General features: G+C 46.6%; 2 protein-coding genes across 2 annotated transcripts in view; one reads left to right on the top strand and one right to left on the bottom strand.

The window, feature by feature from the left end:
• On the bottom strand, positions 1-26,198 carry atp1a3a (ATPase Na+/K+ transporting subunit alpha 3a). Its single transcript, XM_040189429.2, has 24 exons — positions 26,048-26,198; positions 25,798-25,899; positions 13,594-13,707; positions 13,133-13,192; positions 12,741-12,944; positions 10,570-10,683; positions 9,656-9,790; positions 8,830-8,947; positions 8,050-8,138; positions 7,626-7,805; positions 5,994-6,192; positions 5,158-5,402; positions 4,864-5,056; positions 4,589-4,764; positions 4,307-4,443; positions 3,915-4,065; positions 3,664-3,832; positions 2,644-2,798; positions 2,280-2,403; positions 2,039-2,184; positions 1,684-1,814; positions 1,381-1,482; positions 1,195-1,286; positions 1-1,048 (listed from the first exon to the last, which is right to left on the bottom strand). Exons 2-24 carry the CDS (start codon positions 25,801-25,803, stop codon positions 1,020-1,022), a joined length of 3,069 nt encoding a protein of 1,022 aa, XP_040045363.2. The 5' UTR covers positions 25,804-25,899; positions 26,048-26,198; the 3' UTR covers positions 1-1,019.
• LOC120826863 (H-2 class I histocompatibility antigen, K-D alpha chain) overlaps positions 1-27,876 on the top strand; it is a 233,836-nt gene that overhangs the window by 136,413 nt on the left and 69,547 nt on the right. The gene's annotated exons all lie outside the window — the stretch shown is intronic.

Here is a 27,876-nt window from a genome sequence, read left to right as displayed (position 1 = left end):
TAAAGTCACACAGCATTTATTTCCTTTTTCTGACAAAACTCGACACAAAACAAACTGTAGACCAAGCTGAAAAAGAGATATCCTTCTTTTTACTTCATTTTCGGTCTTTTTTTGGCTGCTGTTTGTAAGTTAGACTACGGTGCCCTGTTCAACATTTCCACTGGTTTATATAATGAAATCAGAGAGAAATCTCTTTTTCTGAGGACACAGATTGTATTTTTATTCTTTTTAAACGGGGGCGAGGGGGGGTGGGTGCTTATAAGGGGAGGTCGGGTGGTGAAAGTTGACAAGGACGGGGGGTTTGCACGCTGTTCACAAACAGTCAGACAAACGCACATATAGACGGGGGGAGGAGAGAAGAAGAGGTGAGGTACAAAAGGGGGGAGACAGTGTACTGTGAAAATAAGCAGCTCTCAGAATCCAACTCCAAAAATGAACTTTCACAAACTATTTTTATTTTTCTAAACAGCCAGTTGTCTTTTAGAAAACAACAACAACACAGGCAGAAAAAAACGCATGGGGGGGGGGGACTTTTTTCTCCACCCAGTTGAGGGTGCAAATGATTGTTGAACTTTTCTTGAAGCAGAAACGTGAGTTGGAGACAGCAGTGGAGACACCAGTGTGGACAGGGGTGGAGACAGGAGTTGCCCCTTTGTGGTTCTGCTGGGACAAAGATGGCCGTGGAACAGTCGGACCTTCTCCCTTCTCCATGGCGGTCCACACACAGCGGTGCAGCACGACGGTGTTACTGGCAGTCGAGTGCTGTAGAGACTTTGAATAGAAAAAATAAAAAGGGGGACAGAGGACACGGACGAGGCAGAAGAGTTGTACCCCCCTGCCCTCCCCTGTCTCATTAGTCCTGTTGGTTTTTGTGTTTCTTTGTGGGCGATGCGGGTTGAGAGGAGGATGGGTGGGACGGCATCTTCTTGTATAGAGCATGTTGACGGGTGAGGAGGGATGGGGGAGAGAAGGAGGAGGAGAGAGGGGGCACATTGAGAAGGAAATGATGCTTTGATAATCTAATAGTAGGTCTCTCTTTCCACCCAGCCTGCAGAGATGTAGAGGAGAGCAGCAGGGAAACAAGAAGAACCAGAGAGTTATTCATCAAATCATTTTGATTGCTTTGACAAATGATTATTTCAAATGTTGAGGTCCTGGATGATATTTTCATGCACAACATGTGTGTTATCTGACCTCCGGGGTTTCGGCGAAGGATGAGTTTCCGGATTTCATCGTAAACAAAGATGAGGAAGCTGTACGGGAACGCACAGAACCACCAGCTGGGCCTGGGGGAGAGGGAGCGGGAGGGGGGAAGCAGTCACACACAGTGCACGAGGGAACGTGGAGGCGTGCACGTCCCGGTGTGGAGGCGTTACTCACTTGAGCGGGTACATCCGCAGGGCCACGTCCATGCCGGGGCAGTAGGACAGCAGAGCAGCCAGAGCCGTTTCCTCAAACAGCCCAAAGATCAAAATCTTATTCCTGCCAGACAAGTGAGGGCAGAAAGAAAAGTTATGTACAGCAACACACTTAGTAGAGAGGCGATAAACATCAGCTAATCTACTCCTGGATCACACAAAGGCTTCAAAGCGCTTCTCCTGCAGACTGTAAAGAACAGAGCAGCTCCGGAGAGGAGGGACACAAACGGGACCAGACCAATTGGGGCCATAGATGACTCCTCACTTCATGCCCTGCTGGAACACAGAGTTACGCCTGGTCTTGCAGATGATGACATCTGCCCACTGCACCACCACGATGCTGACGAAGAACGCCGTGTGGCAGGTAAACTCCACGATCTTCCGCTGCTCATAGGTCTGGACAACGGGAGAGGAGGACAATCACAATGTGGTCTGGGTTGGACTTTAGATTGTTGGCAGCACGACACGTTTATACTTTTTTTTTTATCATTGACATGAAGCTGTGGTTGAAGGACATATTCTGAGGAGTAACACGATTGCACCTCAGGATACACTAGAGGGGAACATGAACAGCACTTCACGTTGACCCCAGGTCGGTCAAACATTGTGTGAGATCATACCCATTGCTGCCCGTAGCTGTCCTCCAGGTTGTTGTTGGAGCGATCGTCCCAGTTGAGCCGGATGCCGACGAGCTCGGACGGCAGGAAACCGTTTTCAGCCATGATGACGAAATATGCAAAGAACCCGCCAAGAGCTTGGATCATACCTGCAGACACAGAGTTTTTGCACGCGCTACATTCTGACAAGATGATGGCAAAAGTGCAAAGCAAGAAAGAAGGGAACGTCCGGCACGGCACCTACCGATCTGTCCATAGGCGATACTGATGAGTCTCTCGTTGACCAGTTTGTCCCTCTGTGGGTTCCTGGGCTGCCGCTTCATGATGTCGCTCTCTGCCGCTTCGTAGGCGAGAGAGATGGCTGGTACCTGACGGAGGAGACAGGACGACGGCACCGTCAGTTACGTGTCAACAGGGCCCGCAGTAATAACTGGGGATCTTAAATAGACACTGTCCAGGCAGGATGAACTAGACTAGACTCACACTGCCACCTAGTGTCCTTCTATTGTACATATATATATATATACAGCTATGATTCACTTCTTTATCTCCTGAGTGGACACATTGCCGCTGACTGCTACAGTGTGTGAACGTGTCTCTTCCGTTACCATGTCTGTTCCCAGGTCAATGCAGAGGATGGTGATGGTGCCCAGAGGCAGCGGGATGTTGACCAGGATGAAGAACAGGAAGGGGGTGATCTCTGGGATGTTGCTGGTCAGAGTGTACGCGATGGACTTCTTCAGGTTGTCGAAGATCAGACGGCCTGTAGTGATGAAGGAGGTGAATAAAATAATATAAATGGTCGTCAGTTTCTGCGTTGGTATTTTTGAAGAAGGTATAATGAAGAAATGACATTAGACTTTCATATCGTCACGATGGCCCTAGATGCTGTGAGGTTGCAATATGTTCATATCAAACAATCCTTTTTTACCGTAACAATTGTGAATGTAGAACGATTAACTGAATATATCTCAACACAACAAACAGAATTTAAGCTATGTACATATTTAAGATGCTGACATATGTTTATAGTGATGAGCAGTAGCTTTGATATGTTACTTGTATAACTTGTATAGCAGAATTGTTCTTCTGCAAAACAAATGAAAGCTTGAGTTTTTATTATTGTTTTATTTGAGATTATTTATTTATTTAGATTATTTGAGAAGTGAAAGAGGATAATCCCTGGGACATAACAAAGATGGTGGAAATATTATTTCATCTGACACACCACTAGCTCTTTTGTGTAGTAATATTAAATCATCCTAATGTTATTATTATTATTATCAACATGGCATTCCTAAATGCCTTTCTTGTTATCTTATTTATTGACACTATTCTATATCTATATTCTATTTATTGACCACTATTATGGTAATAACAGGATACAGGAAATGTATTAAAAAATAAAGAGGAAAAATATTATTGGAAACAAATTTCTCTTCTCAGTAATAAACCTCTTTGTACTGTCTGAAATGTAACGAACAGTACATTACTAGTATGTGTAACCTACATGATTGTCACCTAAAGATCTTAGGTATACTCTTCTTCTTCACCAAAAACAAACTCTGGAGCCCTTTCTCCTTCCTCCTTGCTCCCTCCTCCTTGCTCCCTCCTCCTTGCTCCCTCACCTTCCTCCACTCCTGTGACGATGGAGGCGAAGTTGTCGTCCAGCAGGATCATGTCGGCAGCCTGTTTGGACACGTCGGAGCCGGAGATTCCCATGGCGACGCCGATGTCAGCCTTCTTCAGGGCGGGTGAGTCGTTCACACCGTCGCCCGTCACGGCCACGATGGCGCCCTGACAGCAGAGGAGGACGGCGTATTTGCGGGTTCTCATTCTCGTTGGGACACACGGGGCCAAACAGCATGTAAGCGCTTACCTGCCGCTGGCAGCCTTCTACGATGATGAGCTTCTGCTGCGGGGAGGTTCGGGCAAAGACGATCTCAGTGTGGTTCTTCAAAATATCGTCCATCGCCCCCTGATCGAGGTCTTTCAGGTCGGTGCCGTGGATCACACAGGCCTTGGCGTCCCTGCACGACGCAGAGGAAGGCAAAAAACACTGTGATACAAAGGCCTCGCAAAGTAAAGACAATACTGTTTAACCGTATAACACGGCCGTTGAACTCTCAATAAATAGTCTACTGATTGAGATAAATCCCAAAGAATGACCTCTAAAATGACTGAGAGGCCATAATAAAAATGTCAAAGTGATCGTAAAAGCCCAAGCTATGTCTTCCATGCATGTAGACATGGTTCTATTCCCTGTCTTACCTTGGGTTGACTTGGCTGATGGGGATGTTGAGGCGTGCAGCAATGTCTTCCACTGTCTCGTTACCCTCGGAGATGATGCCCACACCCTTAGCAATGGCCTTGGCTGTGATTGGGTGGTCACCAGTCACCATAATTACCTAAAACATGGACGTAGGAAGAAGATAAAGCGGTTGGCGGTGAGGAGGAGAGCAGGCATAGGGAAGGAATAGAATGAGAAGACGAGTGCCAGCAATGGGGAGAGGAGAACGATTTCATCCTACTAATAAATCGATAGGTGCCCACCTTGATGCCTGCAGAGCGGCATTTGCCCACAGCATCAGGCACGGCAGCACGCGGAGGGTCGATCATGGACATGAGGCCTACGAAGCAAAGGTTGTCCGTCTCGAAGTTGACGTCGTCTGTGTCGAAGGCGAAGCCCTTGGGGTACTTGTCCTCTGGCAGGAACACGTGGCAGAAACCTGCCGGGTTTAGGAAGCGACGAATTACACATACGGGATGGGATACAGGATACAGCAGCGCTTTATGCAGAGTGACCTCTGTGTCCCCATCCTCCGTACCCAGTACCCTCTCTCCCAGTCCGCCCAGTTCCTGGTAGGAGTTCTGGAAGGCCTCTTTCATCTCGTCGTCCATGGGCTGCTCCTTGCCCTGCAACATGATGGTGGAGCTGCGGTCGAGGATCCTCTCCGGAGCTCCCTTCATCACCAGCAGGTAGCGGTTGTCGTTTTCATCGTCATTTTCATGAATGGAGAGCTGATGGGAACAGACTTTAGCGTCAGCTTGAGAACCTTTTCAGAAGGACGTGGCGTCCTCGGATGTTTCAGCCCATTGAACGCAAACAAAATGGGACCAACCTGGTACTTGTTGGTGGAGTTGAAGGGGATCTCGGCCACCTTCTTGTTCTTCTCCCTCATGGCTTTGACGGAGCCACAGGACAGCTCGATACACTTCAGCAGGGCGGACTCGGAGGCGTCGCCGGCCACATCGCGCTTCAGGATGGGCAAAGCGTCCTGGCCGGCCTTGAACACAGCGCGGTTGCACAGGGCAGCGATGCGGGCCAAAGACACCCATGTGGTGGAGCTTTTGTCGAAGGAGCAGCCTAGAGAATAACCGGTGGGAGGGACAAACCTTTATTGACAGGTGCCTCAGCTTGTGGGCGACTGTGGGTGAGTGGGGAGCGCCGTCGTCCTCCAATCAGAGGGTTGTCGGTTCGATCCCAGGCTCTGCTAACCCGCATGTCGATGTGTCCTTGGGCAAGACACTTAACCCAACATTGCTCCTGTAGCTGCGACTACAGTGTGTGAATGGTACTGATGGCAGGTGTCACTGTGTGTGGTTCTCCTGTCATCAGTGTATGAATGGGTGTGAATGGGTGAATGATGTCATGTAGTGTTAAAGCGCTTTGAGTGGTCAGAAGACTAGAAAAGTGCTATAGAAGTACAGGCCATTTACCCAAGCAGCCCTGCAACAACTGGATTGATTCAAATCAACAGAATAAGAGCTGGCAGCAAAGTGTGTACCCCTTCAGTTGTGAGTCATGGAGAGGGAGCCAAAGCCTTGTGCAGCTCTTTTAACAAATAACCGGAAACAATGTCTCCTTTGTTAAACAGCATCGGGAGTTTAATATCACAAATATTTGGAATAGTGTGCATGCTGCATGGAGGCAGGGGCAGAGGCAGGCAAACCTCACCGGACTGGTCCTCGGTGGTGTCGGCCTCGTGGATCTGGTTGTCGAACCACATGTGGGCCACGGTCATGCGGTTCTGGGTCAGCGTGCCCGTCTTGTCGGAGCAGATGGTGGAGGTGGAGCCCAGTGTTTCCACAGCCTCCAAGTTCTTCACCAGGCAGTTCTTGCGAGCCATTCGCTTAGCCGTCAGTGTCAGACAAACCTGGGAGAAGCGAGAGAGAGAGAGAGAGAGAGAGAGAGAGAGAAACGGACGGAAGGAGAGGAGTCGTTGACAGAACACAAAGGAAACCAGAGGAAAAAGAGAAAACATAATTACTATCTGTATGTAAAACACAGAGTAGGGATGAACATCTCCAGGCATTAAACTGAACTCAGTGTCATACTGTACCTGAAACTAAGCCCACCCAGAAGAACCCCCCCCCGACACCTGGAGACGCTCATCCAGCACTTAACAATGCTCCTCTACAGCAAAATGCACTAACAACCGAAAATGAAAAACGGCCCAAACAGCGGCGATGCAGAGAGAGATTGAGGCGTGAAGAAGTGAAGCGGTGGAGCAGAGCGGCGGGTGGGTTACGCCATCATGCCAATTATGGCAAAAGACCAAACAGAAGTAGCCAAGCACAGGGAGGCCAAATCCATTTCAACAAGCTAACTGGTCATTAGCCTAATATCATTACATTAGCTAGACGCTGTCGCTGCAGGCAGCACCACGACTGGCCTGGAAAAGAGAGAGAGACACACACACATGGAGAGAAAGATGGAGAGAACACAAACTCACAAACCACACGTGGGACTGTTTTGGGAGAAGGAGAAATGTAAAGAGAGATATACAAACACGAGACAGTACACCACCGTCATGGGAACGGGTTGTGACACAGAGAGAATGTTAAAAACACAGAGATGCACACGCACAGCGACTACAACACACCGATAGAAACACAAGCTAGATTCGGGATGCAGGGACGAGACGACACAGTACGCACACTTAGAGGTGGGTGGAACCACACACTGCGAGGGGGGAATAGATTAATCTAGAGCAAATGAATACTCTGGATCACAGAATCCACAGTAGAGCATATGTAAAGGTGGAGAGTCGGCCTTCTGATGAGAGTACAGGGAGACGTGTCACGGCCACAACAATGTCAAGAACATTTTGAAAGCTGTCGGTCGCTGTGCTCCCTGATTTTGTGTAGCTTCTTAGAATTGATCTAATATATGGAATATATGAAGCTCATGAAAGATTTCTGTTTGACCCAAATCTGGAAAAAGAACGTGAGCTGACGAGGAAACGTACAAGTGACAAAACAAGAGAAACAGGAAAAACTGCTCCAGATGAAGGAATTGATACAACTGGACATGCACTCCAACTACCAATAGGGCAGCCTGATATTGGAAAATATTATATATAATACATCTTTCCTCTGTAATTTATATATATTAGAAGATATGTGAATGCTCATCCTAAATACATCAAGTTAAAAGAGTACTATTATGTGCTCCCGCAAACACTTTCTCATGTGATAACTTTATATGCCAATATAGCAACATTGATGCTGGATCCTTGCTCGCATTGCTGAAAACACAACCCTTCTCTCACACACGCACGCGTCTCTTATCGCCCCGCCTACTCACGGTGACTGTGGCGAGCAGACCCTCCGGCACATTAGCAACAATGATGCCAATGAGGAAGATGACGGCTTCCAGCCAGGAGTAACCCAGGACGATTGACAGCACGAAGAAGGACATGCCGAGGAAGACGGCCACGCCTGTGATGATCTGGATGAAGTGCTCGATCTCCTTGGCAATGGGAGTCTGAGCAGTAGGAGGAAAAGGTGTTTGGACTGTTAGAAGAGGATAATTGGCTTCTTTTTAATCTGACCTCGGGATATAAACATTTTTTAAAGCGAATGAGGTGCTGTGGACTTAATGAAACATTTAATGAAACATAATCAGTTTGAGAAAGCTTAATGACTGTAGGTCATTTCTTAGCTGTAATATGTGAATGAGAAGCTGAACCATTACATAGAAGAGCCTGGTTATAGTCAGCAAATGGTACCTTGCCGGTCTCCAGGCCTGAGGTCAGAGTGGCGATGCGGCCCATCACCGTGCGATCGCCGGTGCACACAACGATGCCGCGCGCCGTTCCTGAACAATCAGAGCAGAGGAAGCAGTTTGTTTGGGTTTTATTAAATAACTCACTTTTTTCAGGTCAAGTCAGGAATAAACAGACTGAAAGTGAATATTCAGATTTGAGGAGCTAGAATGAAATTATGTGGCTGAATGGTTCCCAAACTCTTTCTATCAGGCCCCCTTGAGGATGTAGGGACATTGTAAGATCTGCCTCTTTGCAAGGTTTGGACACAACACATGTCAACTCCTCATGCTTTTCTTTTTTTACTATGGCTGTGTGTTGGGGGTCGCGACCCCTAGTTTGGGAACTACTGGTAGATGATGGTATGTATGGACAGAGCTGAGAGGGATGGCGCTTAGATAGGAAATGCAATGGAACAAAGTGTCCACACGAGGGCGCCACACATCGTGGTTTTCCTTTTCCACACATTGTCACAAGCTTATTGCGAGTCGCAGGCTTATATGATGGGATGGAATCGGCTCAGTGGGGTCAAGTTTCCCAACAGTTGACCATGGCCCACAGCGAGAGCTAATGAGCACTATCTGAGCACTGAGCCGGAAAAATACAAACACACACGCACACTATCTGAATAAACACACACAGGCACACACAGAACTGTTTTCTAACCCCAACAGCAAATACTTTGCACAGTAAATGTGACAGATGGGACAGTTGTAACGACGATAACGGTGATGGCGACTGTACCCTCGACACAGTTGGTGGAGAAGAAGGCGATGTTGCGGGTTTCCAGAGGGTTGTCATGGGTACCGTCAGGTGACCTGGTCTGGGGCTCTGATTCGCCGGTCAGGGATGAGTTGTCCACCTGGTTAAGTGTGCAAAAGAGAGGAGACACAAGTGTCACAATTCATCTCCAATAACTATTTTAAACATCTGGATTCATTCAAGGCTCTCACTTGTAAGATGTAGTTTCTCACTACATCTTACAACATCGCATTAGAGGAAATTATGATAATATTAAAAGGCACTTCTGCCAATAAGCACTTTCACTTAACAGACCATTGTAATGTAAGAGTACAAGCCTGTTAGCACTGATGCTGCCAACGTTTTCAACCCTGTTCTCGATTTCAAAACTGATTAATTTTTAACAATGTAACTAACAAGGACGGCTAATAGAAAGTCTTAATACTGATCTCCTGATTGCATATTTTTACTGAATATTAGCATTAGTCATTATAAGATTAACAATAATCAGATGGTAAAACTTTCCTTCACTCTGTGAAATGAATAGGGTTCACATGTGGGCCGAACCGCAAGAGAGGATCCGTACGGTGGGTTTTATTATCACATTGCAGCTTGCAGACTCCGCTTACATCAACGCTGCTTGGTGAGAGAGACGGAACGCACGCCCGTGTCTGAGAGCTGCTGACCACCAAGTGTAAAGGAAAACCGTTGCACGCAGCAAAAAACCAGGTTTTTGTGTGTGGCACATTGTGCAAAGCTTTGCTGCACAAGTCCTATCCCACCTTGGCTTTACCGTGACTTCAGCAGTGCATCTGTGCCTGGAACCCACCTTGCAGCCGTGGGAGGAGACGATGCGGAGGTCGGCAGGGATCCTGTCTCCTCCTTTCACCTCCACCAGGTCTCCTGCCACCACTTGCTCCGCATTGATCTGCATCTTCTCTCCCTCACGGATCACCAGGGCTTGCTGGGAGAAGAGAGAGAGCAAATATGTAAAGATGCCAGCCTAGAAACTAAAGCATATGAAAGAAACATCACAGATTGTAGAAGTAAAAAGAAGCAGTGTGCTAGTTGTGATAACACGGTGCGGTGGCCTGCAGCTTCATAAATACCACTGTGCACCTAATAAACAGCGTCCCACCGTAACATAGTCATTATGACCTGATTTGTTTCCATCATTCTTTTTTATTACTCAGCCTTAATACATCTAGGAATTACTGTGTGAATTATTGAGCAACCTCATACTTTAGAGTGCTTACAGTCAGGGCTGAGCAGATTAACAAAGCGATTGTCATGGACCACTGAGCCCAACACCTTCTTTGTGGTGAGCGTTGAGTGGATGGATGAAAGGTGATTAAGTTATATTTGCATAATGTATTCATATTTGATTATGCTAACACTTTCTATTTACACAGCTAACAGGAATATTTAGCAGTATGAACATTCATTACAAAGACATTTTCTCTGGATTTAATAGTCTGAAGCCATTTCAATGTCTGATATCAGATATGTGGCTTGAGAAAACTGGGTCCAATTATCTATTTTTGGGGAATACGGAGCAAAAGAATTGCTCATACTGCGTTACCGTTGTATTTAATAGACTTTATAGACCTTCCGCTTGCCTAACCATGTTGTGGAATCCAACTGAATCTTAAGCGTGGTCATTTTCACCATGTAACTTTGAGTTAAAACCCATTGGAACACAACGATCACAGTATCCTGGTTGAACTGCTGAGCTTCCAGTACCTGAGGAACCATGTTCTTGAAGGACTCCATGATCTTGGAGCTCTTCGCCTCCTGAAAGTAGGAGAAGCAGCCGGTGATGATGACGACGGCTGACAGCACGATGCCCAGATACAACTGCAAAGAGAGGATGAAGAGAGGGAAACAGAGATGACACCTCATGTTTAACTTCAACTTTATCCGAGAATCTATCACATGACGAGTGGAGACAGACGGAGAGTTGAAAATCCATCAGTGACACATTCTGTCGCTCTGTTTCAGGACGTTCAGGCTTCTCAATATAACACGATTTGTAATGAGTGTTTTCACCCTGCAGCTGGCGGCAGTGTGGTTTGGCTGTCCATGCAGTGGTTGAAGACTACGCTCTATTGTTTAGAGGATCCCCATAGAAGCTGTACATCCTGACCTAACTGTTAGCCGTCGGTGTGCGTTTATATGCTGGGTGTGTAACTCCTGCTGACTCGTCACAGCAGTTGTTTCACCCCCTGAACCCCCCCCCCACCCACCGCCGGTCTAAACTGAGTATTTTGTCCCGACATGCCGTGCGTGTCAGCGGCGCTTAGCCTCAGTCCCCCGGCTCTACGCTGCGTGACCCTGACATGAAGCGCTGCTGACCCATGAACGGCCTCCTCTTAGCCCGCCATCCCCACCGCCGTGATTCACGCGCCCCCCCACGGCGGGCTCAGTGGACGCCAACCGGGTGGTGTCTGTCACACGGACGACGGGTTATCTGACGCAGCCTGACAAGGCCATGCTCATGAGGAGTGGTGACTCAGCAAATCGCTTGTGGAGTTCTTTGTTTAACCTTCCATCCGTTTCTTTTCCTCCTATCTGGCTTCTCACAGGTACGCAGTGGGACGGAGAGATAGGGCGATGTTGGGGAGGCCTTACCGATAAAGCACATGGATATCTATGGATGGAGACACGTTCGTTCAGTTCGCATGGCCACAGCGTAGAGGCAGTGAAGAGATTAATAGATCAGATCACTGTAACTGACATGATTATTGATTATTTTTGCTAACCGAGAGTTAGGGCTTCATTGGGATTACCCAATAGTTTGAATGGTCAAAGCTTTATCATCATGTTGCTATTTAAATGATTAATATTGATTAGTGGCTTCAACCTTTTCTGCCTTTTTCGCTCACACACACACACGCACACACACACACACAGTCTAAATGCAAAAAAACATTTGAATTTAAAATATTCATCTCATAAAATACTTAAATATAGATATTTATAACGGCTAAAGGTTGGTGCAAGCGTCTGCGTCTTTACACACCGTCAATTCATGGTTCTAAAAGTCTTGCGTGTGTTGCAAAGCGATTCACCTCCAGAACAACAGGTGGAGTAACGTGTTTTGTTCGAGACGACCTAGAGAGTCACGTCTTTGTGTGTGGAACTTGTTGGTTGGTTTATTTATTTATCATAGACTTTATTGCCCCGTGCATCCACACTGCTGCTTTTCATCAAGGACACATTTGTCCCGTATTTTCCTCCACAACTTTGTTCCCCTCGACAGGCAAACCGGCGTTTGTGGAGATCTCCCTCCATGAATCAGAGGCCCTCCGTGCGTCCTTATAGTCCGCCAATGACGGCTTGCTTGTACAAGTGGTCATATTTACACATTTCTTCCCACAAAAGTTCTTCAATCTGACCCGTTCTCTCCTAAACATTCTTTGTTTTAATAATGGCAGTATTGTGCTATGAAAACGGAAATGTGAGACTCCGTAAAGGACGTAGTTAGCAGACCAATCGCAGCCTGGTGCGCTGCGGGAGGCTGCGTAGCTTTTGATGCTAGTCTATAAAAATAGGTCGACGCACGCAAGGAGGTGTGAAAAGGCACGCAAGGGACACGCAAGGGACACGGAAGGGGGTCTGGCGTCTGCGTGTCCTTGCGTCGCTCGGAAAAAGCAGAAGCATAAACTAGGCTTTTCTGTTTAGCCTTTTATAAAGAGTAAAGATAGCAGCAATCTAAAAGCACCGTTGACTACATTTATATACCAATGGTAGCACAAAATTACACAAATGCCCTGTGTGGTAAACGCAATAGAAAAAGAGAAACTGAATGAAGTGCAGGACACATGATTATCAAGGCCAGCAAGGTGTTGAATGATGACATCATCGTGTCCATCCAGTCCTACGACCATCACGCAGCCACACTCTCCACTCACGTTATCGCCAGCGGGCTCGTCCTCCGTGGCCGCCTGGATGGCGTAGGCCAGGAAGCAGAGGATGGCGCCGATCCACAGCAGGATGGAGAAGCCGCCGAACAGCTGCCGACAAAACTTGACCCACTCTGGGGTGGTGGGGGGCGGGGTCAGGGCGTTGGGGCCGTCCCTGATCAGGTACTCTGCTGCCTTGGCGTTGGTCAAACCCTGAGAGGGGCAGAGGAAGTGGAAAAGATGGAAGGAGATGGATGAGCAGAGGAGAGTAGGCAGGAAAGGAACGGGCAGTGGGTGGAGACAATAAAATCTACCCAATAGACTCTTTGAATCATCAGCACTGTGTTGAATCAGGACAGAAACAACCAGGTGAAGTCTTGAAGTGTCAGTGAAAGACCTACCTGGACGATATCAGTGCTGTATTTCCGGCAAACCTCCTCAACAGACATTTTGTGTTCCGTCTACAAAGAAAAGAGTGTGAATCATGTGATATCATTTGCTGCAAATTAAGATATTTACCCAGCTCATTCAGTTTTCTAATCCCCCCCCTGAGGCTTTGACTTCCCACCCCGTGCAGGAGCAAATCCTTCCACAATACGATTATATTTCTGTGGCACATTCCCTCAAACTAGCAGCTGTTACTGAATACCACATCTCTGTTATCTCCTTTTCAGAGGAGGAGATTAGATCAGAGCGCAGCGCGTCCCGTGCTGGACTCAGGCCAGGATGTTCTATCTAGGAAGGACTCTCTGCACGGCCGGGACTTCAAATGAGACTATTCATAGCAGGTGAACATGAGGCCACTACAATATGTGTAAGAGACGGCAACAAGGTCGCAGGACGAAGGGAGCGGTGCACTTACGATGGGGACTTCCTTTTTGAGGTCATCCATGTCCTTGCCGGCCTTCTTCTTGGGCGACTCCTTCTCATCCTTGTCCTGCGTGGTGGCCACGCGGTAGCTGTCCGACCGTCCGTACTGAAACACACGGGGATCATCAATGAGTTCGGTCACGTTTTGGACTTTTTAAACAGCTGAAACGTTTCCCCGGGCTCACTGCTTCACAGGAAGACATTTTCCACGGTTGCTTGGCACTACTGTACACCAACACAATCCAAAGGTGGAGCAAGAAAGAGCCAAAGGGAACTTCAGTTGTCTGACTTGTAATGGCCATTGATGTATCACGAACACCTAACATACTGACGGATGCCTTTTCTTTCACTTTAAGATCCATTCAAACCAACAAATAGATGTAATCCACTGGCGTGAGGAGTAGAACTCAACAATTCTACAACAAGTCAGATCCGATATCATCAGAGCACAGAGCTAATTAACTACACATTACACAAATGCCGGGCCCTTTCTACTCAATGGTTTGGTTAAGTTCAAACTTAAACTTTTTAGGAACATGTGTCCAACTTCAGTTGATAAGTTTGTTTGTGGCCCTTTCCATCCATCCTTCCCACACTGCATCTGAAAGAATGTTATCTAGCTGGCTGATATTCAAACGTTACTGTGCATTGATACTATGCTGCGTTTGAGTTGTACTTAGTTTTTTAAAGTGATGTGACCCTTTGTAAAATGATCTTTAATTACAAAAAGTCTGTACCTCTGCAGCCCACTAGATGGCACTCTGAGGCCCACCAGTGAACCATCTTCATATCATCCTGGTACGTATATCCTATATTAGAGAGTACAATTCTGGGGAAAACCCTAAATATGCGTAACGATTTGTATTAAATGGTCAATAATGAAAATATAATGAATGCAGACTTTTAGGAACCTTCGCCTAAAACAGGCAGGAAACAGCATTTTGACCGTTGATATTAAGTAATAAATTATAAATAAATCTTTAGGTCTGTAAATAACAGATAAAATGTTGACGTATCCTTTGAAAATTCTTCAGCATTGTGAGAGCTACTTTGCTAACACTGATTAGCTTAAATATATATATTTCTGGTTATGTACTAGTGAGTGTTTTCCCGGGCGGCTCAAAGCTCACGCGGAAATAGAGCCGCTATTTTTAATACAACCGTTTTACTCAACATGCATCATCTAGGACAAACATCCTCAAGGATTCTAGTACAAAATAAAAAACACAGCCTGCTACTCTGCAGGAGTTGGACATTTCCATGCAGAAATTGTGTGAAGGACTTTACATGACTGTAGTGCAGCTTAATAATGTATGTGTGTCTCAGCAGTAAAGACATCAACAAGCCTTTTCCATGGAAGACACATTGACAGATGTAAATATAGATCCAGCGATGGCGCACTGGCAAACCCACTTAATACCCACTGGAGCAAACTAGAGGACTGCATTTGGACACAAACGTTGTGGGTACGAGCAGGCGGTTCCGGGGTACGATGGAGCTATAAATGACGTTGAAAACAAGTATGTGTGATATAGATGGAGCTGTTATTGACAGATATTGACAGGCTGCAGGCGGGAGTAGAGGCCACACTGCAGGAGCGAGCGGTAACGCCCCACTCAGCGCTCTACATCGCACATACACAGTGTGCCACACGCAGCCCTGCGGGCGGGCGAGAGGAAACATGTAATGGAGGTCTAATGGTGTAATCATATGAGTGGGATTTTTCACTAAATAAAAACATGAATTATACAAATGATCTTTGTAAGATTTGTATTTAAAATGAAAAACGTACAAATTAATAAATAAATGCACTTCAGCTGCTGCGGTTGGACTGTTTTCTACACACTAGTTAGTCAGTCTGGTTGGTGCAGCTAACGTCAGCTAACAGCTAACTTCATTCATTCAGCAACATTCATACAAGTATGATCAGCTGAAGGTTGGTGGACATCTTGAGCTACCAGTTATAAGAGAGGAGGGGGACACAGAGAGGGGGAGAGGAGGGGGACACAGAGAGAGGGAGAGGAGGGGGACACAGAGAGAGGGAGAGGAGGGGGACAGAGAGAGGGAGAGAGAGGAGGAAGAGAGGAGGGGGACAGAGAGAGGGAGAGAGGAGGGGGACACAGAGAGGGGGGCGAGAGGACGGGGACACAGAGAGGGGGGAGAGAGGAGGGAGACACAGAGAGGGAGAGAGGAGGGGGACAGAGAGAGGGGGAGAAAGGAGGGAGACACAGAGAGAGTGAGAGAGGAGGGGGACAGAGAGAGTGAGAGAGGAGGGGGACAGAGAGAGGGGGAGAGAGGAGGGAGACAGAGAGTGAGAGAGGAGGGGGACAGAGAGAGGGGGAGAGAGGAGGGGGACAGAGAGAGGGGGAGAGAGGAGGGGGACAGAGAGAGTGAGAGAGGAGGGGGACAGAGAGAGTGAGAGAGGAGGGGGACAGAGAGAGGGGGAGAGAGGAGGGAGACAGAGAGTGAGAGAGGAGGGGGACAGAGAGAGGGGGAGAGAGGAGGGGGACAGAGAGAGGGGGAGAGAGGAGGGGGACAGAGAGAGGGAGAGAGGAGGGGGACAGAGAGAGGGGGAGAGAGGAGGGGGACAGAGAGAGAGGGAGAGAGGAGGGGGACAGAGAGAGTGAGAGAGAGGAGGGGGACAGAGAGAGTGAGAGAGGAGGGGGACAGAGAGAGAGTGAGAGAGGAGGGGGACAGAGAGAGGGGGAGAGAGGAGGGGGACAGAGAGTGAGAGAGGAGGGGGACAGAGAGAGGGGGAGAGGAGGGGGACAGAGAGAGTGAGAGAGAGGAGGGGGACAGAGAGAGAGTGAGAGAGGAGGGGGACAGAGAGAGGGGGAGAGAGGAGGGGGACAGAGAGTGAGAGAGGAGGGGGACAGAGAGAGGGGGAGAGGAGGGGGACAGAGAGAGTGAGAGAGAGGAGGGGGACAGAGAGAGTGAGAGAGGAGGGGGACAGAGAGAGAGGGAGAGAGGAGGGGGACAGAGAGAGGGGGAGAGAGGAGAGTCAATCCTCACCTCTCCCCCTCCTCTCTGCTGCGTGTGAAATGCTCAAATGGCTCCTTCCTTTTTTTTTCATATCATATTTCTGAGACTATGTGCCACTATTTGGGTGCGTGTTCATTTACCTCTGATGATCAGTCGTGATGTGTGACATTTTCTAATTTGAACTTTAATTAATGTAACCGGCTGTTAATTGTAAATGAAATGTGATGTAATCTGCTTCTGAGCCTGTGCGTGTTTAAAAGTAACCTCTAGTTTTTTGTTACGGTTTAATAAGATAGATGTTGTTCGCCCCTTTGTTCAGTTTGTGTTCATACTGCAACATTTAACATGATTGCAGCTATAAATAGGCTCTGTTGCTTTTTCTTTTTAGGTGTAAGGGATGTTGGGATGTAGAAGGGGTCCGTGGTCTAAAACGCTGCTCTAGATGAACGGGTCCGTGACTTTTTCCTCCTATGACAAGTCAAATGACGATCTCGACAAAGGCCCAGTCCTGTAAGAAACAATTTCATTCATCACTGGTTGAATCGTTCATTTTTGTTCAGGCAGTGAACTAAAAAATAGAGCGAGACGTTGTACGATCAATGTTGTCCCAGAAGAAGATGGTGTTCAGCAGCTAAAGCACACGACAACTGCAGATGGATATTTCTAGACGTATAGAGGGACAATGAATTACACAGTAAGTGGATTGATGAATAAAACCAAGTGTGTGTAATTAAATGAATGTATTCATCGCCAGTAGGAATCATATTATGCATTTGAGAACTTCACCAGCCTGCTTCACCTCATGCAGTTGATTTAGACGTGACTTTGAGCCTGAGCCGTACAGATGTTTGTTTATGGTGTGACGCTGCGCTGATGCAGTTGGAGCTGACACTTCTTCATCGGGCAGATGTTCTCTATCATTCAGCCCGTCCAAGATGTGTGATGTCCCGGGACAGAACCCGTTTAGGGATTCCTAGTGTGTGTAGCCCAGCGTAATGAGGGCACACTTACTGTAGTTTGGAAAAGCTCTTATGTGGATTAGTCTGCGCTGAGAGGGCTGCCACTGATTGGATGGCTGTTTTATGCTCTTTGACATCTGCTTTTCCTCCGGGGGGAGAAGCTGGGGGCGTCGACCAAACAGATTTCACATCCTCTACCCCCCATGGAGCTCTCTGTGTGCATCATGGGTTTATTTCAGTGTGTGCTCACATATGTTTGGAATGATTGAAGTGTATGAAAGTAACCGTGTGCAGGTTTAATGAATACATTATTTATGTACTGTAATAGAGATCAAATGATTATTTATTCATGTCTGTTATGTTTGCTATTAATCAGTCATTCAAAGGCAATCATGTAGAGCGGCAGCATATAATTATATCAATATTAAGATATGAGACTAGAAATTGTCCTTGATTTTGGATATCATAATATGGAAATAATAAAGATCTCATTGTATGATTTGTGAAAGAACCAACGGTCAACCTTACAATTAATATATCAGGGCACTGGATAAAGAAAAATAATCTTTCTACATCTTGGGTAGATATACAAATTGTAGAGTTTTATGGTTTTGCTTTATTCTGGAGTAAATGCCTTAAGATGCGTACTGTCACATAGTAGTAGTACTACTTCTCCAGGCAACACCACCGTTGGGTCCTTTTTGTACCTTCCTAGTAAAGAAAAAGGTCTTCTTCCGTTGTTCGTCTGTAAGGTTCTCTCATCCAATCCCTGCGAGCCCTAAGCGATGGAAGACAGGGAGATATCGGGCGACTGTGGTGGAGGCTTGTCTTGCAATCACAGGATCGACAGGAGCGGCTCTGCGAGTACACGTCGATGACGTGTGGTGACATGGTAGCTCCTTCCCTCCGTGTGTGAATGTTAACATGTAGTGTTAAGTTGCTTTGACTGGTTGGAAGACTAGAAAGAGTACAGTACAGTCACTTTACCATTACTACTAGATATTGTACTTTTAACTTTACCACCACTATTAGTTAATAGCAAAGCCACTTGCATTCAAACTAGGATTTATTCAAAAGAAGCATGTGGCATAGTCACAAATGCAATTTTAAGATGCAAATATGAAATATATACGTGTGTATACATTTTTATCCTTTGCATGTGCCTGCTTCTCATTGGCCCTTGTGTGTGTGTGTGTGGATCTCCATGCACTGTGTGTGTGACGTATTATGCCATCTGTCTGCAGGAGGTTCCCCGGGTGGTCAAATCCAGCAGGCCATCAGATTACATCTGTTTACTACGCTGACAGATTAACCCAGTGAACAATGACCTCTCTCTCAAACCAAAAGCGTCACATTTTTTCACAATTTCCCGTTGACTTATTGTTTTGATTTTCTCACATCGCGAGAGGCAGAAGAAAAATGGAATCAGGTATCGAAGTAATGAAGTAAGCCCCTGCCAGATTTTTCAAAACCACAACTTCCTGCGCACGGCAGCTCCGCCCCAACACGTGCGCACGCTCGCACCGGCGTACCCCCCCTCCCGGTCCGTTTCCCCGTGGAAACTTGTAAAGGTAGAGGAAACACTGAAATCCTGTATTGTGATATTAGAAAAGGAAAACCTTTATCCTGCATCCCGCCCCTAAGCAAAGCGCCTTTTCTTCTCCTGTGGCCTCCTGCTCATGTGACAACACTTCTACTGAGGATGATGACTGCCTGCTGTAGCCAAGCTCCGTTGGGGAAACTTTTTTATTTTTTATATTTGTTAATTCCAATTAAATCACAGCAAATGTTGTTTTGTGTGGTGAACCAGCCAACATGTGGCTTGATAGACACGTCAAAGATCGCTGTGTTCAGTTTCCCCGGATACGTGAGACGTTGATAACGGTTTCTATGGAGATGAGCTACTCCTCCTCTCAGATGCTTCTAGATTGGATGAAGCAAATAATCACAGATGATTCTGTGAGTAAACTCTGGCGAGTAAAGCAGAGGCAACATTTGCTTTGCTTTAGGTTCATGCAAACATCTTATACTGCTGCTTGCGGCCGCTTTCGACCTCTTCGTTATCACACAGGAGATAAAGCCCACGTGAATATTTGATCAGTTGATCACGGTGAAAGTTGTTATCGTGGGGACTATAGTCCCCCACCAAGTTTCAATTTACAGGCACAGCAGGAATTTCAAGGCCATTACTGAACAAAACCAGGGCCAAAATATTGTCTCGATTTCAGGATGCTACAACATCCTTTAGGTCAGGTCTATGTTCGATGCATAGAGGTCCATTAACTACAATATAAGAAATGCTCAATGACATGAATTGATAAATTGCTTCTTTCGCTCAGACATACTGCCTGTTCCCCATCTTGTTACATGCTGCAGGAATAGACAGTAAGGGTTTCCAGGTTGCCATAGGCAACCAATTCTTGCATTCAGTGGCAACAATGACACATGGCCAACTCGCTCGCAACTGGCCGGGGTGTTAGCGTGTTAGCTTGTTTAGCGGTTGTGGCTGCTAGTGTTGCCACCAGAGGCAAAACCAGCGGCTCGACCAACTGTGCAATAAATCGTTTACTCATCTAACTCAGCGTCTGATTTTTCAAAAAACCCTCCAACCAGATAAAACTCCCCCCCTGGGCATAAGTTGTGTTGGTGCATCTCTGGACTCTCTTGTTAGTCCTGCTTTTCTGTGTTTTCATATAGCAACAGAATTTCTTGTGACAGCAGGCGAGCTGTACCCAGCGTGCAGTTTAGCTGGGTAATATACAATTAGTGCTACAAACTGTTTATGAGTCGCAAGCTCTTGTGTTGTGGGTTATTTATTGTTGTTATATAGCTATAACCACGACTCAATCTCAAAACACATAAGACAAGAAGCTCCGTCCGCCAAGCGCTCGGCGTGAGGTGTAAAAATAAATTCGGCTGCCTGCCAAAGATCAACGGCAGTTGTTACGGCTGTTCAGTGGTATGACAGTATGAGAAAAACTCATTTCTTGTGGAACCGCTATGAACCGGTGTACCGTCCAGTCCTTGAGGGAACCACCACGCAGTACAATGCAATCAGCTGAATGGTTCAAAACCGACATTTGAAAGAATTGGAAGGAGATGACCAACCAGTGACTCGCTGGATTCACTCCTGAGGCCTCTGTGGTGAACGTGACAACAGCTGCACTTCTACTATTTCACATTTCAGGAATGAACGTATAATGCTGACTGTATAACTGGAAATATAAGCTGACTCCAAATGCAAACTGTATTTGCAGTTAGGGTGAGCAGAAGTTGATACAGTTAGGTGTTGAACGTTGGCTGTGAGAAAAGGTCTCAGCGACATCCAGATGTTCAGTGCTGAGCAACAGGGCAGATTGTGCACGCTGAACATCTGCAGCCGAGCCTGAGGCGCAGAGCACCACAGGTCTGAAGAAGCCGGGATATTAAGCCCGTTTTTAATCTGCTGAAATCACCGCTCAGATCTTCGACATTAAACTGGCCGATTTTGATCTGTGTATCCTAGTTTGAGAATGAATTAACATGACAGGGATTTCAAAATGCACAAACTCATGAAGCCCAACACCAATGACATGGTGAGTGTTTGGACAAACTGTAAGGCTAAACAGGGGCATTGAAATGAAGATCTATACCTCAGATTTCAGATTTTCAAATCATTTCCTATTCTTTTTGAGTTTATTGACCATTACATGAAAGCGGTGGATGAATGGCAGCAGCACATATGATTACTAACAAAACCATGACAGCAGGTCCAAACCAGGATTTTACTGAACTATTCTGGCACTGAACAAGCTGCTGAACCATGTTTAGCATGTGATATGTAGTTAGTTAGTCTATTCATGTATTCAGTGTTCACGTTTTCTGAATAGAAGATCTCCTACAGAGGAGTTTACTGGCTCCGGTGGTGCCACAATAGATTATTGTTATCACACACACACACACACACAAACACACACACACACACACACAAACACACACACACACACACACACACAAGTAGATTATCACACAGATCAGTAGAGTGAACGACCTAGAAAATACTGATGGACTGACAAGCACACACACACACACACACACACACACACACACACACACACACACCCACGTATAGTTTAAGGGGGCTTCCATCATCATCCATCCCTCCCCTCAACGTCCCACTTTGTTTACATTCTCCTCCCTCCAGGCTGCACATCTGTTTCCCTGCTCACTTCTACTCGGATCGACTGCACCACATTTTAATCAAGAGGGGGCAGTCAGATCCACATTCGTGACCAGTATTTCAACCAGTTACAAACGTGGGTATGGAAATGTGATAAGCCATCAGGTTGTGAATATGCATGATCCGTGGGTGCTGGGGGGGTTCTGGGCTGTCGCCCAGCAGTGCCGCACGCCGAGAGGGCGACAGAAAATGGTTGATAGATGGGGGATGTGATGTGTCCTAGCAACATCCAACCTGATGGGCCTTTCTTCATAACTCATGAAGAAAGAGCAGTGGGGGCAGTCAAAGGAGGAAATTGTATTAAAACGCTTCATTAGTGCGCTTATTATTAATGTGCTTGCTGAGAAGCAGAACTCCCAAACCACTTCCTTCAGCTCAAAACCAACACGCAAGCGTACTCATTAGTGTTGATGAATGTACTTCTTGTCTTGCAGTTATGGGAAAAGTATTATAAGTCTACGTATTTTGTTATGAATAGAAATAGCAACTGCAACAATCGTGCTTTTGACCATAACCTTTATTTAGCCTATGGGTCACTAATATCTAACCATAATCACTGTGAGAAATACAATTTCTCTCTAAAATCACAAGACAATTAATTGTCACTTGGTGGCGTCACTTCATTGTATTTGGGAAGCTTAATGATGGGCATCAGTTTTCATACTTCAAACTGCAACGCCTTTCTTAGCGTCTATTTTTAGACCTAGTTGGACCCCCCAGCCCCTTTGGACAAACTGGATCCAGAGAACCTGGATTAAGCATGATCCCTGATTGCCCTCAGGTACTTTGCCCAAAGGCCACAACACTTAACAATAGTCAGTATGCTTTCATTAGCATAAGTTAATTAAGAGGGTAACTGGAATCATGAACGTGCGCTAAAAATCATTCAATTCTGGCTAAAGGTTTAAATGAATGTAGAAGTACAGGAGATGATGGGGTGCGTTTCATATTCTGTAGCATGTGCAGCGAGCTGGCTCGCCCGCCCCTAAGTGAGGCGATGCAGCAAGGTAATGTTTTATGCACACACTTTTATCAGTTTAGGAAAGCACAGCGCTATCAACAGATAATGAGTCATTACTCATTTAGCAGATGTTGTAATATGCTGATGGCGTTCTAACCCCATCTACAGAGAAGAGAGGAAAAGGCACTGAGCAAAGGAAACTGAGCAGACCCCACCTCAACCAGCTCTGCCCACAATGATCTGAGGCCCTTTCTCCCCTTTAGGGAACTCTTTAATGTGATGATGTGTTACGTAAACCTGCTGCACTGTCACTCTCTCATCCTCCCTGTAATTGATGCATGGAGGTGTTACAGGAAGCGCGGAACACTACGAGGTACCCGTGACACCGATGTCACCTCACTAACAGCGAAGTGACCTCACAGGGCATTCCAGGAAACGCACAATTCACACGGAACAGAACCAGGGGCATCGGAAAAACCCAGATCACGGGTCTGCAGTAGTACGCAAGCACGCCACACACACACACACACACACACAGATGGAAACTAGTAAAAGGACAGAGAGGTTGACGGTCAGCATTAATGAAATATTGACACGCTGAAACAATTATGCAACAGAGTCCATGACCAGGAGAACACACATGTGGTGTTACCATAATTACATGTGTAATAACAAATGCATCTAATTTGATCAGATGTTCTGATACTGCTCTGTTACGTCACGCCAGTGAGCATTAGAAGAAGTATGCATAGGTTTGGGGAGCATAAATAAGCCTTTTATAAGCTAGCATTGAGCCCCTAATCAGCTGATTTTAAATTAAATCTGATCTACTTCACACATATTTATGCTCGGGTCCCCATGGTGTGCTTTGTTTTATGTTACATTTATTACATTACATGTCATATAATGACATCCAAAGCAACTTACAATAAGTGCATTTCAACTATAAGGATACAAACTCAAAAGAACAAGAGACAAGAAAGAACTATTTCATTAAATAAGCAGATCTACAACTTGCTATAGATAAGAGCCGTTATAAGTACAATTTAAGAGCTAAAAATAGTTAGTGTGTTAGTGGAGGTAGAGTCTGAAGAGGTGTGTCTTTAGTCTGAAGGTGTGAAGGCTCTCTGTGGTCCTGGTGTCTTCAGAGAGCTCGTTCCACCATTTAGGAGCAGGACAGGACAGCAAAGAGCCGCTTAATCTGCCGCTTGTTCCTTCACCCACCCGACTCCATCAGTTTGCCTCGCACAGCGTCAGCTTCTGTCCATTGATCGGCACCAGTTATCTTACCAAATGACTTTGGTCTCTCTGGTTTCCCACCGACCGCCCATTTCATCCCGATCTCCTCTTTCACGCCGCGCCTCCCAATCCCAGCCTGAACGCGGGGAGTTTCCACTGAGCACGCACCCTGTCCTCGTCCCATCTCTGACGCAGTGGTCGGGGGTTGTGTGCGGCTCTCCCCCTCCGGCGATTTAGCGGGCAGCAACCAAAAGCGGGAGAGAGAGCGGCTCCATTTCCGCACCTCGGCTCCGATGCGCCCGTGTCCCATTCGCTCGAATGTGGAGCAGAAGAAACCGCCGGCCATCACACTCCATTAGCAGGGGTCAGCCACGCGACCCGCCAACACAGAAGAAACTACAGTGCATGCTCACATCATTTCACAGGCTCCACTTACTGCAACGCAACTTGAGACTACAATGCGAGCTTTAAATCACAACGCAGTGATTTGATGAAGCAGTAAAACCGTTGTATTATTGTATGTTTTAAGTCACTGCTGACTATAAACACTGGATAATGCCTTCCAATAAAACGACAGCGAGGCAACAATGATTTCGTCTGCTGGAAGGACATCGAGGAGACTACATTTAGCAGCTGAAGCAGGATGTCCTTCGTGACCAGGCGGATCAGTGTTGGTGTGACGGCTGCTGACGTCGACGGGAGACGGTGGAGGTGTTGGCCATTCCGCCCGCGATTTATACGGAGAAGGGAGGGTTTTGACCGACGCCGAGGAACCATTTTGTTGTCACTTGTCTGTGCCCATTTGGTATAACGACATCCTCACCAGGCATCACGGACACCATCAGCTCCCTGGATGATGTCACGTTTCAATGAAAGGGCACCAAATAGTTGGGAGCAAAAAGAAGAGGGGGGGGCTTCCATTCCCATGCCCCGCTCACTATGCAGGCCTTTCTCTAGCCGTCCTTTTGTTGCATGATCTGCAAAGTGGGGGCTTCACCCCCCCCCCCAGCATCTCACCAGCACGTTACTCACAACACTGTGTGTGTGTTTGTGACACGCCCGTGGCATCGGCGGTCTGACTAATCGTGTGGTTTAGGGAGGCTGTGAATTCCCTTCATCCGTCCAGAGAGCAGTAAGGGGGGGAGATGCTCGCGGTGTAATCTCTTTATTTTAGAAACCGGTGAATGAAGCAGCACTACTTGCTGAAATACTATTGATGCCATTTTCATGTGTTGAAAAGAAGAAGAGGTTTATCGGCGGATCGTTGTCAGAACCCTGCAGAAAGCGCGTCCGTCTCCGCCTGCAGAGAGGCGACGCTCCGCTGCCCCCCAACACGCATTCTGGGAGAATAATGCTTGAATAGTGACTCTTGTGTGACGTTAAGCGCGGACGGTAAAAACAAACATATATTGTTTTTCTGGTTGAGAAGAGACGCGTCCCCCCCCCCCTCCCCACCTCCTCACCGCCCGCCGCCGGTTCCGTCGCACCGACTGGACCTCCGATTGCGGCGGAATTAACTCACACAAATAAGCACATTCCTCAGGAAAGATGGACGCATTCACACCCCGCAGCCCCCCCCGTGATGTCAGCCGTCGTCGTGTATCGTGAGACATTTACTGTGGCGTGATGAAAGCCGTTAATGTGACGGCGTACCGGGAGTCGTTGTCCGCCGCGTAGCGACCCTCACTAGCTTAAACATGTAATATACATCCCGCTGTTCGGTGTCAGTCAACGCGTCGTTACTTTAACCCTTTCCTCAAACCCTGCGCGGCGAAATTTAACACAATTGGCAACATATTGTGTGTAAAAGCCACGATAGTTTGCGTTGGAGCTTACCCCCATTTCGGCGCAGTCAGCCGGGTCTCCTCAGCCGATGAGCCGCGTTGAGGGTTCGAGCAGAGAAGCTTTAAGGCGGATTGTTGGGCAGCAAACAGCCGTCTGGTGATGAGAAATAAAAATGTCTCCCTTCAGTTGACAGCTAACGGTACTGCTCCACTGACACAAATCAATTAACTAGCCCACATTACGCGCTAAACGAGGAACGGGCATACGGTCATTTGACAAAGGCAAAAAAATCTTTTGGCACCCCGTTGAGATGAAAATGAAAAGGGTTTATTTCTTCGGCATAAAATGTGTATAATTCGTAAGCAGCCGTCGGTGGCACTTCGACCAGCCTCCTCTCCCGAAAGGCGCAAACGATACAACCGGTCACGGCTGAAAGTAGACCCGCACAGCAGGCTTCTTTTTGGGATGCGATGTCCCTCCGCGGCTGTGACCAGGTCCACCGCAGCACTCAGGGTTTCCTAGTTGTCAGTCCGCGGATGAAACCAGCTAACCCAGGCACTTACGTTCTAACCCCACGAAACTAGTGCTGCATTTATTTGATTAACGTACTGATTACATCGATCAAATAACCTGGATGCTTGGATCTTATCATTTTTTGATGGTTTCATTTGGAATTATAATACAAGAGAGAAAAATATGAAGAGAACTACAGATTCCTATGAAAGGAGGATACTTAATTAATCCTTTAAAAAACATTTATACACTAAAATCAGAGGTTAAACAAAAATAAGTAGCAATACAAATATATTAAGAAGTTAAAACTGACAAAATAATGGTTTCTCTTCATGTACTAAGCTTTTAGATTACAATGGACATTTGTGTTGGTAATTTAATTAAACCCAATTGTATTTAGAAATATTCATAATGTGAAGATGAAGTGCGATGGATCATCACGTCCCTGGATCGTATTGTATTACAGAGCCGAGAAACATATCGGATAAAGAATCGGATGAACGTAGAAGATAAAAAGGGTGTAAATCTTTTAGAGATCCATTTTCACGCTTTTCTTGCAGCACCAACCATTGATGATCCATCTGGGAAGAAGCTGGAGAACCCGGAGGGAGAATGCAAACACTAAAGCTCTTAATACTGCATTTACTCCACATCAATTCTCATAAAATCGGAGGAAGTAGGACCTGCCTTGGCTCATTTACCAAAACCACTGTCACAGTGGAGCTGCGGCTTTTTGCTGCAGAGCAGTTGGCATCATTTACTCTGTTTAATCCAGCTACCGACCGTAAATTCTCCCAAAAAGAAAGGTACGAAAGGTAAGAATGTTGGAAAAAGTTGTAAGAGGAATGTGTTATCAAATGTGAACTATGCCGATTGCTCCCGAATTAAATGAAATTCACAATGTGGTTTAGCTGACAGCAGCTGTTCCGACTGCAACTTCTCTGTTGCACAAAAGAAGAAAAAACACAAACACACAACTGCATCATAAATTGCATCAGGGGAAAAAGATCCAACTGATTCTCCAAAGGCCGGATGCAGTCTGCGGTAATATGGTGGTAAATGAGCAACAGATGAGGACAGGAGCACGCTAAACACAGGGTGGATTTAAAGCCACGCTGACAATCGGTAATGTGAAAGAAAGAAGAGCAGCTCTGAGGAGGTTACAGGGAACGGTGATGAAATAATCCCACAGAAAACGAGGAAAAGAATGGAGACCTTCCTTCACTGGCATCCTGAAGATGCTCACACAGTGCTGGTGAGGGCAGTGTGGTGTTTATGGGTGGTTGGAGCAAAGCCGAGGCTGCACATGCTTTATGTCTGTGTGCACCACCTGCTGCGGGAGATTACACTGTTGTTTTTGGAGCCCTCAAACAAAGCAGGAGGCTCTGAATACTGTGCAACACACACACACACACACACACACACAAGAAGGCACTCTACCCAGCCAGGGAACTCAGCCATAAACAGCGAGCAAACGAAGGAGGAGGGAAAAGCACAGGATGGGCCGTAACACACGGGCGAATAAGACGGGGATCGAGGGTGTAACTGTACCTGTGTGCGTTGCTATGCACAGGTTTGCATGTGAATGCGGGTTTAGCTGTGTGAGCGCCCGGCTCC

The sequence above is a fragment of the Gasterosteus aculeatus genome, chromosome 10, assembly GCF_964276395.1.
Source record: "Gasterosteus aculeatus chromosome 10, fGasAcu3.hap1.1, whole genome shotgun sequence".
In the NCBI taxonomy this organism is placed as follows: Eukaryota; Metazoa; Chordata; class Actinopteri; order Perciformes; family Gasterosteidae; genus Gasterosteus; species Gasterosteus aculeatus.
Note: the sequence above shows the minus strand (reverse complement) of the source record. Positions and strands in the feature narration are given on the sequence as shown.

What these genes read in the sequence shown, in the direction of transcription:
- atp1a3a (XM_040189429.2), bottom strand. An exon ending in CGTCACAGGAGTGGAGGAAG is followed by an intron (nt 2,799 to 3,663) that starts GTGAGGGAGCAA and finishes TCATCACTACAG; the next exon opens with GCCGTCTGATCTTCGACAAC. An exon ending in CCTTCGCCGAAACCCCGGAG is followed by an intron (nt 1,049 to 1,194) that starts GTCAGATAACAC and finishes ACATCTCTGCAG; the next exon opens with GCTGGGTGGAAAGAGAGACC.